Here is a 23935-nt window from a genome sequence, read left to right as displayed (position 1 = left end):
TACTACTACTACTATCATCATTATTACTATTACTGTAATATGCAAGGTAGAAGCGCAAGCTTTTATTTCGCGAAAAATAGATTAACAATATTGTGCTCCTGTCAGGTAATGAATCCATTTTTGGAGCAGACAATCAAATCAACTGACTTATCTCAAGATCTTGATGTCAATGTAGATTTTGTTAATGATAAATCGTTAAATGGAAGGGATAGAGAATTTGAAAACAGAGGAGGATACTGTTTTGATGTTGAAAACATTCCAGTTATAGATGATGCTGATACAGTGAGGGAAGAAAAAAAAACAGCTCTTCGCAGGAACAAACAGGTATTTACTAAGAACATGTAGTATTCTTTTTCATATTTTGGCTATACGGTAATTACATTAAAAAACATCCATTGTTCATAATAATAATAATAATAATAACAATAATAATATTGTTATTATTATCATTTTTGAGATAAACTGTGACAAACACAAGATAAATGAAACAGCGTGGAAAGGGCATCTGTGCAAGAAAAGAGCGCTCTAGTGAACGGTATGTAAACAAAAAGGGGAAAACTATTACTAGTAGGTCTGTATTACCACCCTGCAATGACGAATGTAGAATAAGATGCACAACAAATATAGCTGATGAAATTTGCATTCTGTTTCCTGGAAGACAGCAGATATAACATGGCAAAGAGAATCTGTATTCGAACATAGTACTATAGTAGAACCAAAATAAAGGTATGTTAAAGAACATACTAGTATTCATCGCTCAAGAAATATTTTTTTATCATTTTAAAATTGAAGAGAAAAGAATTAGAGTTAGTAAACGCAAGTTTCTTTCAACTACGCATCAGCTATCGATACACGACGACTTTGTGGTCCAAAATAAAAAAAAGATATTGCAATAGAGAAAGAAGTAATGGGGAAACAGGGAAATAGAAAGAAAATACATGAGCAGGCTCTTAAGTAAGCGAGAGAACACATATTGAAACGTCCTGGCAGATTAAAACTGTGTGCCGGACCGAGTCTCGAACTCGGGACCTTTACCTTTCGCAGGCAAGTGCTCTACCAACTGACCTACCCAAGCACAGTTCTAATCTGCCAGGAAGTTTCATATCAGCGCACACTCCGCTGCAGAGTGAAAATCTCATTCTGGAAACATCCCCCAGGCTGTGGCTAAGCCATGTCCCCACAATATCCTTTCTTTCAGGAGTGCTAGTCCTGCAAGGTTTGTAGGAGAGCTTCTATAAAGTTTGGAAGGTAGGAAACGAGGTACTGGCAGAATTGAAGCTGTGGGGACGGGGCGTGAGTCGTGCTTGGGTAGCTCAGTTAGTAGAACACTTGTCCGCAAAAGGCAAAGGTCCCGAATTTGAGACTCGGACCGGCACACAGTTTTAATCTGCCAGGAAGTTTCATATCAGCGCACACTCCGCTGCAGAATGAAAATCTCATTCTGGAGAACACATACTGTCTTTTGTTTCTGTAGAGTGCCACTATTGCAGAAGGGAGTCCAAAAATCAGTATTTAGATGGAAACATGAACATTAGTGAAATGTGTCACATTTAGGAGGATTCCTATTTGAAGAAAGGTTAGCTCGTCAAAAAGCGTGCACACACGTTCGTATTTCATCACTTAATTTAGCAATTTGTAGTCCTAAAGAGGACTGATGGTGCATATAAAAACACCACCAAACTTCACAAACTAGAACTTGAAAAAAGTTATGAGAAAAACAAATTTGATGTGTAAATTTCAGACACTGAATAAGTGAAGCAGGATCCAAACAAAACTGTATTATTCTAGAATGAAATTTTCACTCTACAGCAGAATGTGCACTAATATGAAACATCCTGGCAGACTGAAATTGTGTGCTGGACTGAGTATCGAAGTTGGAATGTTTGCCTTTCGCAGGCAAGTGATCTGCCATCTGAGCTACCCAAGCACGACTACCAACCTGTCCTCACAGGTTTCCTTCCACCAGTATCTCGTCTCCTAACTTTCAAACTTCACAGAAGCTCTCCTGTGCAACTTACAGTCATTGCCTGGAACAATTGAATACAACAGTTTGGTCAGTCGCTGGAATACTGTGTGCCAAAAAGAAATTATTAACTCGATTGCAAACCTGGCAACTTACTATCAATCACTATAATTTGTAATTATGATTTCTGCTGATCACAAAATTGTTGCTAGCTTGTCAGAAACAATTGTCACTACACAGGTTTATCTGTTCTCAAGATAGTGACAAGAACTGACGAATAAGTAGTTGACTTGGATTCTTATAAGTTCCATATTATTGTGATTTTAAATAGGAAACAACAAGAGGAAGTGTGTGGTAACTGAAAACATGCAAGGCATGTCATTCCGTGGTAAACGTTTAGATTGATGCAAATGTAGATTTGGAGATATTCATTATCTTAATATTGTCCCATGAATCTCTGGCAAGGCAGTGGTGTTCATTCAAGTCGTTGTAAAATGTTCCATAATTGCGATTGTTTTTCTTTATTAAAGTGTCGTTCAGGTGGAGAAAGCGTGAGGAATGGCATTTGAGGTTGAAGCTTAGCACGTATATAGTGACAAGTAATCTATTTTGTCTAGGTAACCCAATAAAACTTCATGTGATTGTGATCAGTTGTCTAACAATCATGATCCAGAAGCAGAAACTTTCTAATGCCACACTTGAACGTCAAGGAAAGAAGCTTCATTATGACAAAAGTGCAGCTATAGTATACGTCGAATTTCTGAAGAACATTAAGCAGATATTGACTGGTTTTGTGGGGATTATGGTACGAATTCAAATTACTAAAATTTCTGCCAATAAATGCTGTCTTTGAACAAACTTTTTGACAACTATACGATCATTTCACTGTCAACCATGTATGTTGAAAGTGGGGGTCAACAGCAGCCTGTCTATAACGAAGTATGATTCAGGATAACAAAACAGCATTGTTGTGGTTGTGTAACATCTTTATGTGCTTATAGGTGATAGATTTGTTCTTTATGTAATCTTCATTTGTTATTTATTTACTTATTTCTTATTCAATTATGTGATGATCTTGCAATATATATATAAAATTGTATCAGTTTGGCTGAGTATGACAATCTCCGAAATTCAAAGGTGATTTTCACAAACAATAAAGAACATAGATAGCTTCCTTATTAACAATAAAATATTTACTTGATAGTATTATTCTTTCTGTTCGTGATCTTAGTGTTCCAGTCTGATTAGCGTTATCTTGCACATTAACAAATCTGGATGATGTTGTAGTCTGGAGTCTGAAGACTGGTTCGATGCAGCTCCTCACACTAGTCTATCCTATGCAGGTCTCTTGCTGTTTACATAACTACTGTGACATGCAACTGTTTCTTCCTGTTTGTTGTATTCAGATCTTGGTCTCCCTCTACATTTAAACTAAAAGTTGTCTCATTCATAAAATGACATAAATATTCTTAATGCAGTTTGTGTTGTGGCCCATCAAATAGAATTTCTATGGTCACCGAACAAGGAAACATCAGATTTCGATATTTATAAGATATATGGTATTAAAGAACACATGTTATCATATGAGACCATTAATAAAATGATAGTTATATATGAAGTCTTCACGGGTTGTCAGCCGAGTAGCGTTGTCGTCTAATAGCAATGTTTCGATGGAATGCATTTCCATCATCTTCAGGCGAATGTCGAGATATCGTCGGTCGCGGGCTTGTCTCCAGTTTATGTTTCTTGAGAATTATCGCGATCTTGGCCGTTGGAGGACTCACGTACGGCAAGAACGCACAGCCCATTGCTTCATCTTCATCCAGTCTCTCTTCTCTTTTTTTGTGGTCGGTCTTGAGAGCTTGCCTTATTTGTGTCTCACTGTATACATTTTTCTTGAAGGTGTCCTTGTGATGTTGGAATTCTCCTGGCAAACTTGCCTTATGGCAGATGGACCTGGCCCTGTGCACTAAGTTGTTGAGTACAGAATTGTATTGCTCTGAGTGGTGGCAGCTGTTGGCATTAAGATAGAGGTTGGCGTGTGTTTTCTTTCTGGACACTGCATGTCCCATGTTTCTTGTAATCAAGATATCCAGAAAGGGTAAGTTTCTGTTCTCTTCTATCTCCATGGTAAATTTGATATTTCCATGCATACCATTGAGGTGTTGATGGAACTCCAGCAGTTTGTCCCTGCCATGTGTCCAAACTACAAAAGTATCGCCAACGTACCTGTAGCAGGTTTTTTGCATGTGTTTAGCGGTGTCCAGTGCTAGCTTTTCAAAGTGTTTCATGTATGGGTTGGCTATGCCTGGTGCTAGGGCTGAGCCCATAGCTACACAATCTATGTGTTTGTAGAACTTCCCACCACATTTGAAATAGGTGGTGGTTAGCACATGGCGAAAGAGCTTCATGATATCCTCCTTAAAGTGTTCTTCAAATAAAGCCAGGGAGTTTTCTGTTGGTACTTATGTGAATAACGATGTCACATCGAAGCTGATTAGTAGGTCTTCATTTTCCAGCCGTATGCCCTGCAGTACCTACTTAAATTCGGCCGAGTTTTTCACATGGTGTGGACCATAACCAACCAAGGGTTTTAGCATCTGTGACAAATGCTTAGCAATATTGTATGTCAGCGAGTTAATAGTGTTCAAAACAGGTCATAATGGGACGCCTTCTTTGTGGACTTTTGGAAGGTCATAGAAACGTGATCGTGCCAGTGCCCTCGGGTACAGTTTCCTGATGATATTCTTCTCTAGTCCCGAGTTGTTGAGCATCTCAACGGTCTTCCGAGTCACTGTGGTGAGTCCTTCCCTAGTCGTTCCTGCAGGAGGGCGTCGATTTTTTGCCAATAGTCTTCTGATTTAAGCAGCACCGTCGCGTTTCCCTTGTCCGCTGCCAAGACCACTGTGTCCTGGTCCTCCCTGAGTGCCTGTAGTGCGTTGTGTTCTGCCGCCGAAATGTTATTCTTCGGCATCTTTGCTTTGTCTAGTACTTTGCAGACGTCTCTTCTTACTTCTTCTGCAGCTTCTTCAGGTAGTCTACTTGTGGCTTGCTCTATCCCACTTATGATGTCCCGTTTTGGCAGGATCCTCGGAACTGGGGCGAAGTTTAGACCCTTCGACAGCACTTCTTGTTTTGCCTTATCCAGTTCCTTGTTTGTTAGATTAATAACCACCATGTTGAGAGATGGTTTTTCTTTCTGTTGTCGCACTTCTGGAAGTCGAAGGAATTTCTTGCACTGTCTTTTGGTGGCTTTCTTCTTGGACCATTCGCCATTGGCAAGTCCAGTCCCAGGTGTGTTCCAGGAGACATGGACAATGCAATGGGACACGCAGTGTACAGAAAGAAAACACACACGGACCTCTATATTAATCCCAACAGCTGCCACCACCCTGCACAACGCAACTCTGTACTCAACACCTTAGTGCACAGGGCCAAGTCCATCTGCCGTAAGGCAAGTTTTCCAGGAGAATTGCAACACTTCAAGGACACCTTCAAGAAAAATGGATACAGTGAGACACAAATAGCGAGAGCTCTAAAGACCGACCACAAGAAGAGAGAAGAGAGACTGGATGCAGATGAAGCAATGGGCTGTGCATTCTTGCCATATGCGGGTCCTCCAGTGGTCAAGATCGCGAGTATTCTCAAGAAACATAAAGTGGAGACCAGTTTCCACGCAGCGGGAAAAATCAAAGACCTTCTCGGTTCAACCGATGATGCACTAGGTCTGACGGCACCTGGTGTGTACAAGATTGGATGCGAATGTGGGATGCAATATATAGGACAGACGCAACGTTGCATCTCACAGTGCCACAATGAACACATCAGGCATGTACGATTGGGTCAGACCATCAAATCTGTTATGGAGGAACATAGTATTGACGAGAAGCATACCTTCGATTTCAAGGACACAATGAAAATATGCCGTACAAACGGATTTTGGGACTCAGTAATCAAAGAGTTTATAGAAATATGGTTACACAACACCCTAAATAGACCGCGACTGTGGCTACCATCTCAGCACAGCCTGGGAGCCTGCAATGAGGAAAATCAGAGAAGAACGGTCTATTCCACCAAGGGCTATGGACGGAGCAGATAGAGAAGGATGCCAGGACCGAACCCTGCACACGCGTCCCCCCACCACTGGCCGCTCCAGGCGTATCGGGCGATTCCGCGAGCGCGTGATTGGCCGGCGGCGGGAAGCAGAGAGCAGTCCAGCAGAGATATCAGCCGCGACCGACGATATCTCGACTTAGGCATTATGGTCCAGACCATGAACCTCGTCATGGAAATGATGAAGGAATTCAGGGAGGCCCAGGAGCAAAACACTCAGATCCTTGTTGCCCTTCAGGCAACAGTCCAGCAGTCGCTCCCCTCTGTGACTTCCTCAGTAGTCACAAAACCCTATCATGGAAAGAAGACCAAATATCCAAGGCCTGACTATGTGCGTCTTTAATGCAGATGGCATTGTTAATCAAGAGGTAAATGGGGGAAACCCACCTAAACCGGGAATAAAAGCGACAGTTTTCAACTATGTTAGCTACAGTAAAGATTGGCCAACCCAAGGCGTAGGAGTGGCCATATACATACAAAGAGGGAGTCCCCACCACCAGGTATCCATATCAATAAAATCGAAGCAGTGGCTGTGGAAGTAACCACTGCTACCAGACCCCTAACAATCGTTGCAACCTACTGACCCCCACAAGACGAGATAGACGAGGGAGACATAGCTGCTCTAGGGCAAATTGAAGGCAGACTCATAATAGGGGGGGACTTCAATGCCAAACATCCCGATTGGAACTCTAGAGTAACTTCCAGAGCAGGCGCCAAACTGCAACGACTAGCGCGCAACCACCACTTCGAAACATGGGGTCCGGTTGATCCCACACATTTTCCAAAAAATGAAGGTAGGCCCGATGTGTTAGACATAGCCCTTACTAGGAGCATCGCGAGGTTTGTGGCCGCAAGGACAATCAACAGAATGTTCACCTACCACAACCCAGTGATTCTAGATGTCGATGTTGGAGAATGGGTAGCAATACCACGGTACCAGATGTCCTACAAACTTACAGACTTGGAGCGATACCGAGAAACTGTCGCCTCTGATATCGCTCGCGCTCCGCCACCTACTGCCGAAAGAGTAGAACAAGCGCTATGAGACCTAACAGGAACCATCTTGCAAGCAGCGGAAGATGCCAGTCCCCCACAAAGGGATGGCCTGCCGCCACAAGTACAACTCCTGGAACATCTACTAGCCCAAATCCGTCACAAGAACTGAGTGGCAAAAGAGTAGTAGATCACCAGAAATCAAGCCACCAGGAGGCTGCTCAATCGTCTACAGAGAGAGCTGAAGGTAGCGCACAATGAGCACAGAAACCAGCAATGGGAAAACCGCCTCACAGCCCTCAAAGTAGACGATCACACACTATGGCAAGCAAACCAAACAATATACCAAAAGACGCGCTAGGCTGCCGTCACTGCAAGGCGAGAGGGGTCTGGCCTACAGCCATGCTGAAAAGGCCAATGCTCTCGCCGACACTTTCGAGAAGCAGTTTCAAGAGGCAGAACCCCAGGATGACGAAGATGAACAGGTCGTCCGTCGTCAACTGGCTGTCTTCCTCAACACTGAGGAGGACCCAGAGGACGAACCCCCGCTTTTTGTCCCCAAGGACGTGGCAAAAGTAATTAGGTCCCTCATTACAAAAAGGAGCCAGGACACGACAGTGTCACCAACCAGTTAGTTAAAAACCTACCGCCCTCGGCTATCGAACACCTTGCAAAAGTCTTCGACGACATTACTCATACCCATGAGTTCCCAGCATACTGGAAACACGTGGAAGTGGTCGCAATGCACAAACCAGGGAGAGACCCTTTATTTCCGCAGAACTACAGGCCGATTAGCCTCTTGCCAACTCTGAGCAAGATCTAAGAGCGCCTCCTGCTTATTCCCATACGAGACCACATCACCAACAAGCGACTTTTGCCAGATTTCCATTTCAGATTCCTGCAGAAGCACTCTGTCCCACAACAGATCATGAGACTAGTGGAAGCAGCCGCAGAGGGCAGCAACCACAGAGGCTACTGCGCGATAGTGCTACTTGATGTAGCCAAAGCCTTTGATTCAGTATGGCATAAAGCGCTACTATACATGTTATAAGCACAAGGGTTCCCCGGGAGCATAGTCAGGTTGATCCAAAGCTATCTCACGATTAGAACCTTCTCTGTCAAAGTAGAAACAGCTACCTCCACCAAAAGGCGTATTCGTGCTGGGGTGCCACAGGGGTCGGTCCTGGGGCCTGTTTTGTACAGTCTGTAAACTGCGGACACTCCAATGGCCCCCCTGGTGCACACCACACAGTATGCTGACGACACCGCCTTTTACATTTGTAATGTGAATAAGGAGCTGATCATTTGTTGGTTACAAAGGGTTTTAGATAACACAGAAACCTGGGCCCATCGCTGGCGCATCACAATTAATCCTGAAAAGACGCAGGCTCTGCTGATCACCTGGAGACTCGGGAGATGCGGACCCCCTCAACGCCCCCCCTTCACCTGTACCTAAATCGATCCCGACTCTCCTGGTGCAGATCCGCCAAGTATCTCGGCGTAACCTTGGACTCGAGACTAACGTGGAACCACCATATAGACGAGATCCACAGGAAGGTCTGCGCCAGAATGTCCGTCCTATACCCAGTCCTCAACACAACCAGCTCCCTTCCCTGCTCTGTAGGACTAAACGTCTATCAGGCCCTCATACGGCCAGTAATGGATCATGCATGCCCTGTCTTGGGATATGTGGCAAAGCAGCACCTGGACACACTCCAGAGGCTGCAGAACCGTGCCCTCAGGAGGGCACTGCACCTACCCAGGGGATTCCCCATCGACTATCTGCACACCTCTGCCGAAATCCCACTTCTCAAACAAAGATTCCAGGATCTGGCAAGGTCTTTCTATGAGAGCTCTTCCAGATCTGGAAATAACCTTATCCACTCCTTAGGTCGGTATGACATGCCCTGCGACAAGCACAAACGCCCCATGACGATCTTCGGCGACCAAGTTGAAGAGAAAAATCCCATAAAATCTCCAAATCCCAACACCAATCCTTAATTCTTAAAATACCCAACATCTCGCCAACCTCAGGCAAGTACTAGACACCACCCAAACACCAATACAACACACAGACAGCCAAAACAGTCGAAAATAATCACACACCCACAACACACTTAGTGGAGTAAAAGCCAGCAGGCTACAAACTCCTCTATACACTTCCCCAAGGAGGGGAAAGTAAAAGATGACAGAGCGATAACCCGACACTTCACCTGAAGATGATGGAGACGCATTCGATCGAAAAGTTGCTACGAGACAATGACGCTACTGTGAAGACTTAATATATGAAATTCGCCGATAAAGCCTGCACTCACGTATAAAATGATAGTTAATGGCCATAATGGTTCATCAACTATCTTCACAGTGACTGCTGCGAAAATTACCACAGAAATACAAATTGTTTATGACAGTAGCTATTAGGTTTGATAGACTATCATTTTAAGTAAAACACAGATACTTTTTTTTTATGACATACTTAATCAACTAAGTAACTGAACAGCATCTGGTCGATTATGCTAAGATATTCCCCTCCCAACTGTAATAGACAGAACAGAAGAATAATAAAAACTGAAATTTTTGTCTTTTCTTTACCAAAAAAATCATCCAAAATATTATCTCTTATGGCTGTCACGTGTATAAATTAATTCTTTGCTGCTCCTTGGCATACTTATTCCATACAGAATTTTTCTTTTCCCTTAAAAGCTCTATTATGAAATCCACATTTATCTCTGTTACCAAATTGTTAATTCCTTCATATATAACTAGGTCACCCACTGGCTGAACCCATCTTTTACTTAAACTGGGCCATAAATTTCTTTTTTCTTGAATTACATTAAGCACCCCGTTTTAGTTATTAAATCCACCCACGTAATCTTCAGCATTCCTCTGCAGCACCAAATTTCAAAAAGTGTATTCTGTTTTCGTCTGAACTGCTCCTGTCTATATTTCTGTTCTCTGCTAGGCTGCATGCAAGACAAATATCTTCCTGAAACTTGAATTCATATTCGAAATTATCAAATTTCTCCTTCTCAGCAATGCATTTCTTCTTATTACCAGTCGCCATTCCATATCTTTTCTCCTTCATCCATCACCAGCATGTTTAGTTATGCAAATTGAAAAATTCATCTACTTCTTTCAGTGCCTCATCTCCTTATCAATTTCTCTTAGAACTGCTTGATTTGGGTTGTCAGGAATTAAAACACCTAACAACTATACTGCTTAAACAAAGGTTTATTCAGTGTTCTAAAATCAACAAAACATTAGTCTTGGCAACACAAACACAACAGTAAGAACTAAGAGCTTAAAAAAGACAAATTACACTGTAATACATATATTATTATATATGTAATAAAATATGAAACTGTAGTTCATCCAACCTTCAACGATCTTCCACATATTTATATTTTATTACTGAATCAAAGATGTAACTCAAAATCATTCAAATCAATGTTTTCGTTCTTCACTATTTCTACACTCGTAAAGCCTGATGGCTGCTGCCCAGTATTGTGGTTTTATATGTTTAATAGTAATCTGATTATCAATATGTAATGTAGAAACTGAACTCTCTTCAATAATTTTAATTTTCTTCAATAAATGATCCAGTAATACTGATTATTTATATGAATCACTGCCAGCAACAAATTCGGCTTCCATTATTGACTGTCTAGAAAGCTTTTGAACTTTACTTCTCTACATTTCTGGTCCATCACAATACTTTGTTAAAATTCTACTTGTGAAAGTCTAGTCAGTTTTTCACATGCATTATGAGCATTACTATAAACATTAATAGCAGAACACATTGTTTTGCTAAACTAAACTCCATTATTAACTATACCTTTCAGATAGAGAAGAATCCTTTTAACGAATTTAAGGTGGGCTTCAGTAGACAAATCTTGTGCTCTTTAAGCATCATTGACAGCATAAGCTTTATTTCAATGAACAGCAACACACAATAGAGTTCTTATTGTTTCAAACCTAGCCGCATGGCTAAATATTTCAGAAAAATTAATCCCCCTTGTAACTAACCTTGGCTTGTAGTAGAGAATTTAATTGTTATTATCCAGTTTTGTTGCAGCCACCTGATCAGATATCAGTAGCTTTCCTTATGGCAGGTGAGCCAACCACTTTTCAAGCAACAAAATTTCTGATGTGACTGCATTTCTGCATCCACAGCAGCTTTCCTATTATCTACATCTGAAGACTTCCTTGCTTCATCATTGTCTTTTGGAACTTCCCACTGCACCTTTGGTTGCTCACGCTCATATTGATAACATATTGGTCTTCTATTCCTCAAAACTCAATGTATACCTACATTTTCAACTCCACAAAAGAGCTGTCATTTGTATCTTTGGTTACTTCAACATGATCATGATGCTCCACCCCTGTAATATTTTCTGCTAACGTTTCCTCATTCATATTAAATAGTGTCACATATGTAAACTCATTCATAGTCAAGTAGTCAACCTATTTGGTAACATCACTCTTCCGTGGTTGTTGTAATGTTTCATCCTTAAATGTCACATCTGAGCCTACAACTAAATGCCTGTCTATAAGTATGTATGACACCACCTATCAAAGTTTTAGCATCGAAATTTCTCCATTTCGTAGCTGTGATCCAGACAAAACATTATATCCCAAATGCTTTCAGATGATCAGAGAAACTCTTCTTTCTAAAGTATATTGGTGTTTTACTTTAACCCTTTCTGGCTCAGCAGGCTAAGAGTACGAGTTGCAGCAAGCTCTGCATCAATCTATAATGCTTTTGAAATATGCCATACTGGCTGCAGCCATGAACTTATCATCTCACAGATAACCTTGTTCTCACATTCAGCAACTCTAATTTGCTGTGATGTCTGTGTGCAGTCAGAGAATCTTTCATCCTAATTGACTCAGCATACCTTTTTACATCAGTTATAAAATTCCTTGGCACCATCAATTGGCAATTCTTTAATATTCAGTTCAGCTTGTTTCTCCATCATCTCAGTAAATATTGGCAACTTCTTTCCAACCTCATCTTTTTGATGTGGAAAATGTGTAGTTTCAAACAAGAAAAAGATCCTAAGAACAAGAAAATATTGATAGCTGGCTAAATCTTTGTTTGCCATTGGACCACAAACGTGAGCAAAAACTAATTTTCCTGAGCTGGTTGATTTATAAATTCAGTTGCTAAAAACTAGCTCATGATGGTTACATAGCATAAACCTTCACAAAATTCGACATCAGCCTTTCATCAGTTTCATATGCTATCGGGATTATTGTACATGGCATTTACTCTGGTGTACAGATCTTTCAAGTCACATTTGAAGAGTATCAGTAGTTTCTTCTAAACAAAAAACTTTTCTTGCTGAATCACTATCACTGCCAAACGATAAAACTCTTTCTTACTTTCAGACAGAGCAACAGCCATTGGTATGTTGTTTCTGTAAAATAACAATATTTTATGACTATTGCTATGCTCAATATTTTTTTCAGCCATTCTGACAGTACCACACAAAATCAAAATATCATCCAGTTTACTTTTTCCCATCGAAAACTTCAACATGAATATGGCCTCATCCACATTGTTCTTAACACTGTCTATTTTCTTTATTGTACCAAAAGAACTGTTCGAAACATATCAGTTTCGATTATTTGTTACATGTTGTATAACGCCACTATAAAGTTACCATTCGTCACCCACTAATGTACCTACATTTGCACATAGATCTTGGACAACATCTATCTTGGATGTACTTCTATGATATTGCCATAGGTGATAATATTGCAGAATCACCACAGTTAGACAGTTAAGATCTTCCTTGGATCGATGACTTCTAACTTTGCATTTAAAACAAAATATACCTGTTTTGCAGTCTTTCGAAATGCATGCATATTTACTCTTGGAAACATTTCTTCACACATTGTTTGCTTCAATTTTTGCCAAAAAACTATTTTATTGTTACTGCATTGCTATACATCTATTAAATTTTGAAAACATTTCAGATACAACATTTGTTTCATTACTTGAAACTCATAGTTGAGACATCTTTTGTGCTATTTATGCCATGTTTTATCTTCTTGTGGAAGATTATGGAAAGTCACATAAATATGATGAAATTATTTTGACAATGTATGAGTAAATGTCCACACAAATCAGCTTTGCTGTTCATTTATTAAGCATAAACATCTTCGTTTGAACTCAATCAAATTTTGCTAAATGATTTTGCATATCACCTGACCGCTTCCATTCAGTGTTATAAAACTTATACCATAACAGGTCAATATATTCTGCAGATTGGCTAACACATATATGGTGCAACTTTTATCATACACGTTTTGCAGCTTCAAATGAGGGATCTCGAAGTAATGCTTTGGTACCTCATGACAAAACGAAATGTTTTCCCTTTTAGGTGTTTGTTTTCATCTATGTAGTTAACTTTGCAACACAGACATGAATGTTTATCTCTGCTTTGATTAAAATACCATTTGCCATTCACCATTTGCTTCACATTCCAAAATACACCAGATTGTCCAGTTCTCCTCACCAATTAATTTTCAATCTTTTATTTTTTCAGTCATGAATTTCTTCTTGTCCACTTGCATCAACTGGTGACATTTTCCACTACTGTGTCTTCTTTTAAAGTTAGAGAATGCAATAGGATTTCGTATGCTGTCCATAATGATGTGGTATAAGATCACCAACTATCTACTTGAATTACTTCTCCCTTAGAACACTTTATCTAAATTATACAATTTAGTTATCCATCAAATCTATGTTTAGTAGACCCATGCACATCTGATTTCAAGACAGGAATTAAAATAACTAGCAAATTTCTGCTTGAACAAAGATTTATTCAGTGTTATAAAGTCAACAAAACGCTACTCTTCGCAACAAACAGACAACTAGAACTAAGAACCACAAAGAAAGTCAAAATTTCACTGACACACAGATATCGTTACATAAATTAAAACTTAGACAAATTTTAAGAGCAGGTCTCTTTCACCAAAACGAGAAAGAAAGTAGTAAACAAAGGCTCTAAAGTGCGTACCTTAATAGATATGAGCATTTATTCATCTTCCATACTCTGTAATACATCACTTCTACTGTAAGCTCCTTCTTTTTTCCCCATCAGTGTGGTTCCTGTTGATTCTATCATCAGGTGGGTCTATACTAGGTATGGCCTTCACCTCAACAGGAAAGGGAAGAGAAAACTGTCTGGGCTAATAGCAAATAACTTAGGGGGGGGGGCACTGTCACAAGTGGTAAAGTACCAGTGGTTACAAGTGACAGATCAGCAGTTTTTTTAGGGTAGGGAGGGCAGAAACAAAAGATGTTCAGAGGCAGACTGAAAATGACATTCACATTGATAAAACAGGCAGCCAGAAAGCAAATTTTAATGTACACAATTCATGCAGACAGGCTATGATTGAAACTAGAGACGGTCAAAAATTAGCAGGAAAATTAGGTTCATCCAGTTGTAATTCAGCCAGTGCACAAAATTAGTTATCGTTATTACATCAGAATATCCTAGGACTAAGGGGCCAAAGCATTCATTAATAAAGTTACCCCTGTTTTGAAAATTGTTTTCCTCTAAAGGTATCTCAAATCACACAGTAGTCAAAAAGTAAACTATGGATTACACAAGGAATAAAGATATCATGTGGGACAAAAAGGAGACTGTATCTACTATCTACGATTAGCTCTGATGTTAGAATTTTGATGTATTACAAAGAATACAGCAAAATATTGAAGCAAGTAATCTAGAAATCGAAGAAGCTTTATTATGAGAAAAAAGATAATTACATTAGGCAACAAAATAAAAACTGTATGGTATGTAGTGACGTCTAAGACAAGTGGAACCAATAAGGAAGAGGAACAGGTAGCTCTAAAAATAAATGAGACTTTAGCAACATCTGACATTCCACGCTCCGATCCGTAGAACGCTAGTTTTCTTTCTCCTGATAATGACGTCCCCTTGAGTAGTCCCCGCCCGGAGATCCGAATGGGGGACTATTTTACCTCCGGAATATTTTACCCAAGAGGACGCCATCATCATGTAATCATACAGTAAAGCTGCATGCCCTCGGGAAAAATTACGGCTGTAGTTTCCCCTTGCTTTAAGCCATTCGCAGTACCAGCACAGCAAGGCCGTTTTGGTTATAGTTACAAGGCCAGATCAGTCAATCATCCAGACTGTTGCCCTTGCAACTACTGAAAAGGCTGCTGCCCCTCTTCAGGAACCACACGTTTGTCTGGCCTCTCAACAGATACCCCTCCGTTGTGGTTGCACCTACGGTACGGCTATCTGTATCGCTGAGGCACGCAAGCCTCCCCACCAACGGCAAGGTCCATGGTTCATGGGGGGGGATTTACACTTACATTAGACAATAAATTAGAGGCTTCTGGCTTTTTCTGTGACCTGTCAAAAGCCTTTGTCTGTGTGAACCACATCATTGTCTTAAGTAAATTAAAATATTATGGTGCCACCGGCGAAATGGTTCGAGTATTATCTATCTAACAGGAAACAAAGAGTGTTGTTGCAAAGTACCTGTACAGTAAGCTGTCAGTCTTCATCTGACTGGTAGCTAATTACATGTTGTAATCCATGCATCCATTTTGGATCCATTGCTTTTTCTTGTATACATTAAAGACCTCTCATCTGTTACATTGCCAGATGCTACGTTTGTTTTGTTTGCAGATGATACAAATATTGTAATAAGTAGCAAGTCAAGCATAGATTTAGAAATAGCTGCTAATCAAATTTTCACTTATGTTAATAAGTGGTTTAAAGCTAAATCACTGTCATTAAACTCTGAGAAGAGGCATTATATGCAGTTCAGAACCTGTAAGAGATTTCCTTCCAGCATGTATATAACATGTGAAGACATGCAGATCGAATAATAAATTCGGTTGGGAGGGAAATACCACAAAATTGCTTAAGTGCCTAAACAGGTTTATATTTGTTGTTAGAATGATGTCAGCTGCAGGAGATAAAAAAAACGTTGCATACTTTGCTTACTTTCGTTCTATTATGCCATATGGGATTATATTTTGGGACAACTCATCAAACTGAGCAAAAGTTTGTTGGGTGCAAAGGTGTGTGATAAGAATAATTTATGGTGTAAATTCAAGAACATCATGTAGAAATCTGTTGAAGGAACTTTGTATTCTAACCATTGCTTGTCAGTATATTTATTCCTTAATGAAATTTGTTGCAAGTAATACATCTGTGTTTCCAACCAATAGCCCAATACATAGTATCAATACTAGGAATAAGAACAATCTACAAAAAGACCTAAAATCACTTACGTTGGTCCAACAGGGGTCCAATGTTCAGGAACACACATTTTCAATAAATTGCCAGCAACCAACAAAAACTTGGTTTCAGGTAAAGCACAGCTTAAACAGAATTTGAAAGACTTTTTGATAGGCAACTCTTCCTGCTCCTTAGATGAATATCTTCACAGAGAATGTTAAGCCATCTTAAGTATAAATATTTGTTAGATTTCAGTTTTGCCAGCAATTGGTCACAACAGTCAAGATTAGGTATTTTGTGTATGATAAATTTATTAATAGTACCTAAGATTGTTTCATTTTGATAGCGTGTTAATTGTGTAAATATTAGCTGTTCCAGTTTACTACATTGTATTCACCTATTTCGACAATCTCCTGACAAATGATCAGGGTGGTATGCATTATATTCAATGTTTTATGTTTTTATACTATATTTTCTGAGATGAGTTCCAAACCCCGAGAATCGTCTCAATTTGTGGGTCTATGGAACGAAAACTGAATCTAATCTAATCTAATCTTTTTAATGTTCTGGAAGAAGGTAGTATGGTCCAAAATAAGAAAAAAGTCTAGTAAAATGGGTTCTAAAATTCACATTTTATGAGCTATGAGCACTTGTTCAGTAGAAGAGATGTGTTTCTCACTAGCAAAGATGAACAAATGTCATAGCTCTTGTATGCATTTTCGACCCGTGTTTACTGGACATTTTCTTCTTGTTTTGGTCTGTACTTCCTCCTCCCAAAATATAGTAAGCAAAGACGTTGCAGCATAAAATATTTGTTTCATAGTATCAAAGATGAAACAGTGCTCATACCACTCAAGGTATGCATTTTAGAGCCTGTTTTTACTGGAATTATTTACTTGTTTCTGTATAAGGGACTTGTTCCTAGCGTTTTTTGGCGTTTTTGGAGTATCTTGTATAATAAAATATGAAACTGTACTTTATACAATCTTAAAAAAATTCTACTACATTCTATCATCCTTGTTTTATGTTTGATTGAGCGATTTATTTATTCATCAGTAGAACAATACACACTCTATAGATGCCATTAAATGTCTTACAATATTTCTTATCAAAACAAATGCAGGTCTTGCAGTATTTGTAGCTCCTCTATTCAGTCCTACTTTTCTGATCATGTCATTAATTGTTACATAGTACAATTTTCATGGAAATTCATTTACAACCTATTATTTTAAATATTCTTTAACAGTGTATAACTATTATTAAGTAAATAGTTTTAGCCTTTGGCCTTTTACATCTTTCATTTCTTGTGGCAGTCTATAGTACAATTTTATTCCATGGTATAATGCACTATTTTGAGGACTTGTTTCTTCTATTTAGATGTAAACAGTGTCTGGATTTGGTTCCATGGACAAGTATTGTGCTGTTTGTGGTGTTCAGATTAAGATTTTTTCTCGTATACATTATTTTGTGATAGATTTATTCTCGCAGAAGTACCAGAATTTCTAGTTTTTCAATAATTCTTTACAGTGTGCCCTGTTACTACTATTTGTTACTATTAGTACAGCTCTTTCCTGCGTCTTGAAAATAATGTGTATGTTCCCAGCACTTGGTCCCCAAAATATTATCCCATAACTGAGGATTGAATGCTTACATTCAAAGTAGGCCACAAAGTGTCCTGAAATATTGTACACTGGTGCAAGGATACACAGGACATAACAACCTGAGAATAGCCTCTTTGCCAAAATTCTCACTTCTTCTGTCCATTTCAATTGACAGCCTACAGTCATCCTCTAGAATTTGGTCTCAGTTGCACAATTTACTGCATCATTGTTTACTTTCAGTGTAGAATCACTGGGTTTTTTATTTAGTCAAATATCTATACGATTTGTCATTTTTCACATTTAAAGTTACTCTGTTCTTTAATGACCAGTTCTGAACATCTTTCAGAGCTCCATTGGATTTTTCTGTTCAGTGTGTTCAATTTTTTCCTGTAATCACCATGGCGCTGTCATCAGCAAATAGTATTTTTTCTCCATACCTGACACTCTGTAGGAGAACATTCATATATATAAGGAAGAGGATTGGGCCCAATACACTTCCTTGGAGGATCTGGTAAGTGTTTTACTACTAGTCTTTTAGGGATGTGTGAGGTTTCAACTCTTTGCACTTTGTTTTCCAAGTACTACTTACATCAGTTCTTCGCTATACCTGTTATTCCTAGTAGTTCTAATTTGTGTAAAAAAATTCTGTGGTCAACTACATCAAACGCTTTTGGTAGATCAAACAAAGTGCCTGTTGCATTCTCTGCCTTGCTTTAGCAAACTGTGCTACAGCTGACTGAGTACCTCTTATGGGCCTGAAACCGAATTGTTCACTGGAGAGAAGGTTGTATTAATTTAAGAACTTCATGAGTCAATTTTTCATTTGGGTTCTATTGTGCTGGAAATGCAAAACAGTAAAGTAATTGGTCTGTGATTTTCTACATTTTCTGTATCACAATTTTTTAGTACTGGTATAACTTTTGCTTGTTTCAGGTGTTCATGTAAGCATCCGGATCTGTAAGATTCATAGACTGTTAATGAGGTTTATGTTGTTTATACATTTCTTAAGAACACTGACTAGGATCTCATCCGACAATATGGATTTTTTTTATTGCTCAATTGGTGTATTACCTATGCTACCTCTTTCTCTGTTGTTGGAAAGAGCACCACTGAATGTGGTGGTTAGTCCTCATGGTGCAGAACAGTAGTGGAAATTTCTCTTGAAGCTTCTTAGCAATACCGCTGAATTATTCATTCACGAAGTTTGTTAGTTTCTTTTGGTTGCTGGTTTGAACATCTGTGCTTTTATTCTCTGTTTCCAGATATTTTTGTCCAACATTTGCTCTCTCCTGTTTGATTATGTTCCAGACTGCTTTGATTTTGTTATCTGCCTTCAATAATATTTTGCTGTTTGCAAGTTTTTTTGCTGCTAGCAATACCTTTCTATAATTTGCCCTGTAATTTTTGTAATTTCTGAAAAGGTTGGGTGATAGAGTTTCAGGGAATTTTTGGTATTTTTTTAAGCTCCAACGAAATGTAGTGTTTTGCGAAACGCTTCCTCAACTTTTAGTTTAAATATTGTCATAAACTTATTAAAAATTTTTGTTCATATTTGTTTCTGCATACACTTCCTCTCATTCTTTATGCCATACCTGGGTAACTGGGATAAGAACTGACATAGGTTTGATTCTGAGAAGACTCTTTTCTAGACATTCAATTTAGCAGACTTTTTACAGCTTTTAATATCTGACAGAGTCGATCTAATATGCCTAGATTTTAAACAAGTAACCGGCAGTGCATTCTTTGTATGTCTGATCTATTACAGAGGAAGAGTGTTTGGTCACTCTAGTTGAACAGTTCATGAGTGATGTTATGTGCTAGCTGTAGAGAATAGTCACTCATGTACTAATAACATCATCTGATTTCATATACTCACACATTATAAAGTTTATTTTATTTTTTGATTTTTTGTGTTAGATACCTTGTATAAGCTCTGACTGAGTTTTAAGAAAAAAGTATCTGATTGCCACTAGGGGCTCATTACAAATAAAATGCAATTAATTTTTTGGCATGCTGTTTTCTGTATTTCAACTTACGTTCAAACAAAATTGTCTTCACATAATGCTGTAAGTTCTTTTCTAATTTTAAATGTAATATACACATGAACCCTCATCTTTCATGGTAATTCTATCATAGTAACAGGCCGAGTCACATAATGTTAATGCAAAATATACGATTTTATTTTCTTGGGCTAGTATCAGGGATGCATACAATTGCATTGTCTAGTGCTTGCAGTTCTAATTTTAGGTGTTGAACTTTATTCTTCATGGACTGTATATTTTGATAAAATACTGATGAGTATTTAGTTCTACTTATTGTGATGGTTGCCTCCTCTTTGTGCTGACATTAAAAAATCCTCCAGGTGGGGTGTAGGCATTATTTCCTGTCTGCTTGTTTGATTACACATTTCACTTGCAGTTGTTTTCTCTTATCTGTTGATGGTGTTTCAGTGTCCTCTACTGCTGATGTTGTTGCTGTGAGTGCAGATGGGCATCCAGTCACATATTCCCTGTCCACTTGATCAGCTGTAAAGAAGAAAGTAGCACTTCTATGATGACATTGTCAGTGTTAGATGCTTTCATGCCACTTTTTCTGAAGGCAGTTCAGCAGTGTCACAGCTCTCATTTCTATGATGAACACTTTCCAGAAACGCTTTAATTCTCTGACTGAGCAATGATTTGCCCCTTTTATGCAGATGCTTGCATTGTACTGTAAACTGCTTTCTTTCCATATCACCTATGTGGAGGAAAGTAGCATTTGGATAGGACTGGCAGATCTTTCTGTAACTGATGTTGGCCTTTTGGACATCTTAGTTTATAATAGAAGATTTCATCAGGCCATACCTGCGTGGTATACCTATCACAATCGCCTTTCGGTCGTCTGTTTTACTTAAATTGTCTGTTAGAACTGCAGTTACAATTTGGAAATCGTTCTTGTACACATCATTTGCACCTCCTAGTACCACAAGGAATTTATTTTGTAATAAACAATTTTTGTTTTTGTACTTCTTCGAGATTTCCTGCTATCTAACTCCAGGTTCAACAGCGCTGGTAATATTTACATCGGGCTGGTAGCAAAGCATTCCTGCAATTCCCCTGCTGTGACTATCAGCAAGGAGAACTGTGTTATTTTTTGTCATTTAAGTGTCGTTATTAAACAGTTTGTTTACCTTTTTTTACAACAGTCAGATTCTACTAATGTACTGTGTCCTAGCTGGTCCTTCGAGCGTTTTGTTATTAGCGATCTAGATCGTGTACTTTATCTGAAGAGTAAGCCACAAAAGTTTCAAATTCGTTGAGTTATTGTAAATTTCAGACTCTATTTCCTGAAGAAATTTGAGTACTTGTGAAACAGGTTTAGATGTTGTATGTTTTGGTTCACTGTATGTTTGGATATGTGTACGATCTTGATGTGGTGATTTGCATAAGTATTTTTCCATGTTTTCCAGCAGTATGATGTGTCCTTTTGATGTTTCCAAGTTTTCTTGCAATTTTTCTAGCACTTTTATGTTAGCCGTTGGTATTGCACATTTCAATCACTGCTAAATGACCATTGCACTTCGTTTCACGCACAATGAGAATGATACCATTTGTGCATAACTGAGCATATTCTGGCGCAATTCGATACGATTTTGTCATATAGCATGCACATTAGTTATGCTAAATAATCTATATGTGACATCATCTTGCCTTTATTACCAGTTGACACATTATAACCTCTTTTGAATAAACTGCCTATTCCATTCAATTGCTTGTCCAAGTTCTTTGACATCTCTGACAGATTACAAAGTCATCAGCTCCTTGAAGTTTTAAATTCTTCTCCCTCATCTAAAAGTTCCTTTCCAAATGTCTCTGTACTGTTCCACTAAAAGTATGTACTGCTATCTCAGATTTTTAAACTTATGTTGTACATAATTGTTTTAGAATGTTGCTGATTATATTTTGTATTTCTGACAGTTCATAAGCAGATATACAGTTTTCCAATATTTTTGTTTTAAAAAACATATGATGCTGTGTTCTGAAGAGTTCTTTAATAAAAGGGTAGCGAGAAGCAGCATATATTTGTTAAAATCAAATTATTAAAATGAAATGGAGGTAATTTGTGTGAGACAGGTAAACATTAAATTTCTTATTGTCGTACTCTGCCAATACTTAATAATTTAATTACATAAAATTCCAGCAATCATTATAACAGGTTAATAGAGTGTATGTTCAGAGGAATACCTTATTCCTTTTCTACAGTTGGTTTACAAATAACAGACAATTTGCAGTTTTCTCATTTCTCTCATGAATATACAATATTACACTGAATATATAAGATGTTATTACCATCTTGTTCCTACATAAGACTTATCATGTGTTAATTACATCAAAGCTGAGCAAGTGTAACTAATTAAAAAGTAAGAGATAGAAATTTGTGGATTCTTAATGGCTCAGTTCACTCCAAAAGTAGACAAAATTGAAGATGTTACAGTTCACAACATATATTTGTATATAACTGTTATCTTTAACCCACATAAGATATCTGGAAGTCATACATTATATTCTTGTCCAGCATGGGTTCAAATGTAGTGTTTCCTGCTACCAGACTTTGTTAAAAGCGTACATGGGAATATCTTTGTACTAGGACTCTTGTATGATATACAACAGGAATTATAAATGTGATATAATTTTCAGATGACAATTAATCTATTCTGTGAGTGTGATTTTGCCAGTATTACAACTTACTTGCCTAAGAAATGAAATACTTGTATAGAAGTCATGAACAATTAAAAAAGGAACTGCTTTATGATAGAGGATTAAGAATCTATCGAGATTGGAAAAAGAAAATGGAATGATATTCATAAGAGTATGTACTGATGGCTATTAAAATTGCATCATCTTGAAGATGGTATACAACGAACGTCAGGCTGAAATAAGATATACCATACTACATTTCAGGCAATCACATGAAATAGGTAGGAATAACATCATCTTCATTCCTTATATAAGGAAAGATCCCATGCAACATTATCTTTCCAGATAGTATATTTGTGAGAAGATACAACCCTACAGTGTGTGAATGGTGAGAACATGTGCACTGAATTTCTTGGGTTATGTAAGCAGCAAATTGAGCTGCAAGAAAATCAGTGCAGCTGCCTAGCATTGAAGCTAGCAACAGACATTTTCGAGTATGGTATTTGGACCATTATCTCGTGTAAGCATGCAGTTGGCATGAACTAGCTGATAGGCTTTGCCTCCAAAATGCTTAGAGCAGACCAGATAAATTATTCTCAGATAGAAAAAGTACCTCTAGCCATTATCTACAAGATAAGGAAATTCCATATTGTTCTGTATGGTACAAAAAATCAATTTATCACAGACCATTAACTCATAATCATCATGTTTGGTACACAATACTGAACAACGCATTTATCGATTACAGAGGTGGGTCTTATACATTAGCAATTTCAATTAGGATACACATTAATGGCGAATCACTTACAACTGAAATACAGACACACTGCATTATCTGCCCATTGACCCTGATTATGAATTTGACAGGTACAGAACCACGTGTTTCACCATAGATAACAACCTACACCAAAAATCTTGATGATTTCTTAATCACCATATGTGAAGGGGCAATATTTATTGAGTGAGGATAGGATTGGTTGTAAATACAGGGGGCAAAGGATAGCAAAGAAACAGACAGGACTTAAGAGAAATTTATTTCCCTGTTATCACTATATCAACACCATGGACGATGTTCTACTGTCAATCATGGAGGACGAAGACTGTCGGGTCATGGTTTCACTCCTGCTCTGCACCTGTATCTTCCAATTGCTCCACATTTGACACTGGAGAATGTAGCAGATGAAAGCTGTGGTATGCTGGTATGTTTACTGGCCTGACATCATTAAATGAGGTCATTAGTCCCCTAGAACTTAGAACTAGTTAAACCTAACTAACCTAAAGACATCACACACATCCATGCCCGAGGTAGGATTCGAACCTGCGACCGTAGTGGTCTCACGGTTCCAGACTGAA

The 23935-nt window shown here is 38.5% G+C and overlaps 1 protein-coding gene across 1 annotated transcript; it reads right to left on the bottom strand.

Annotated features, from left to right (window-relative positions):
- Positions 1-4754: 4754 nt before the first annotated feature.
- Positions 4755-5141, bottom strand: LOC124784849. Its single transcript, XM_047254136.1, has one exon. It carries the CDS (start codon positions 5139-5141, stop codon positions 4755-4757), a length of 387 nt encoding a protein of 128 aa, XP_047110092.1.
- Between the last annotated feature and the right edge of the window lie 18794 nt (positions 5142-23935).

The sequence above is a fragment of the Schistocerca piceifrons genome, chromosome 1, assembly GCF_021461385.2.
Source record: "Schistocerca piceifrons isolate TAMUIC-IGC-003096 chromosome 1, iqSchPice1.1, whole genome shotgun sequence".
NCBI lineage: Eukaryota > Metazoa > Arthropoda > Insecta > Orthoptera > Acrididae > Schistocerca > Schistocerca piceifrons.
The sequence above is the reverse complement of the archived record's forward strand: the minus strand, read 5'-3'. Positions and strand labels throughout refer to the sequence as shown.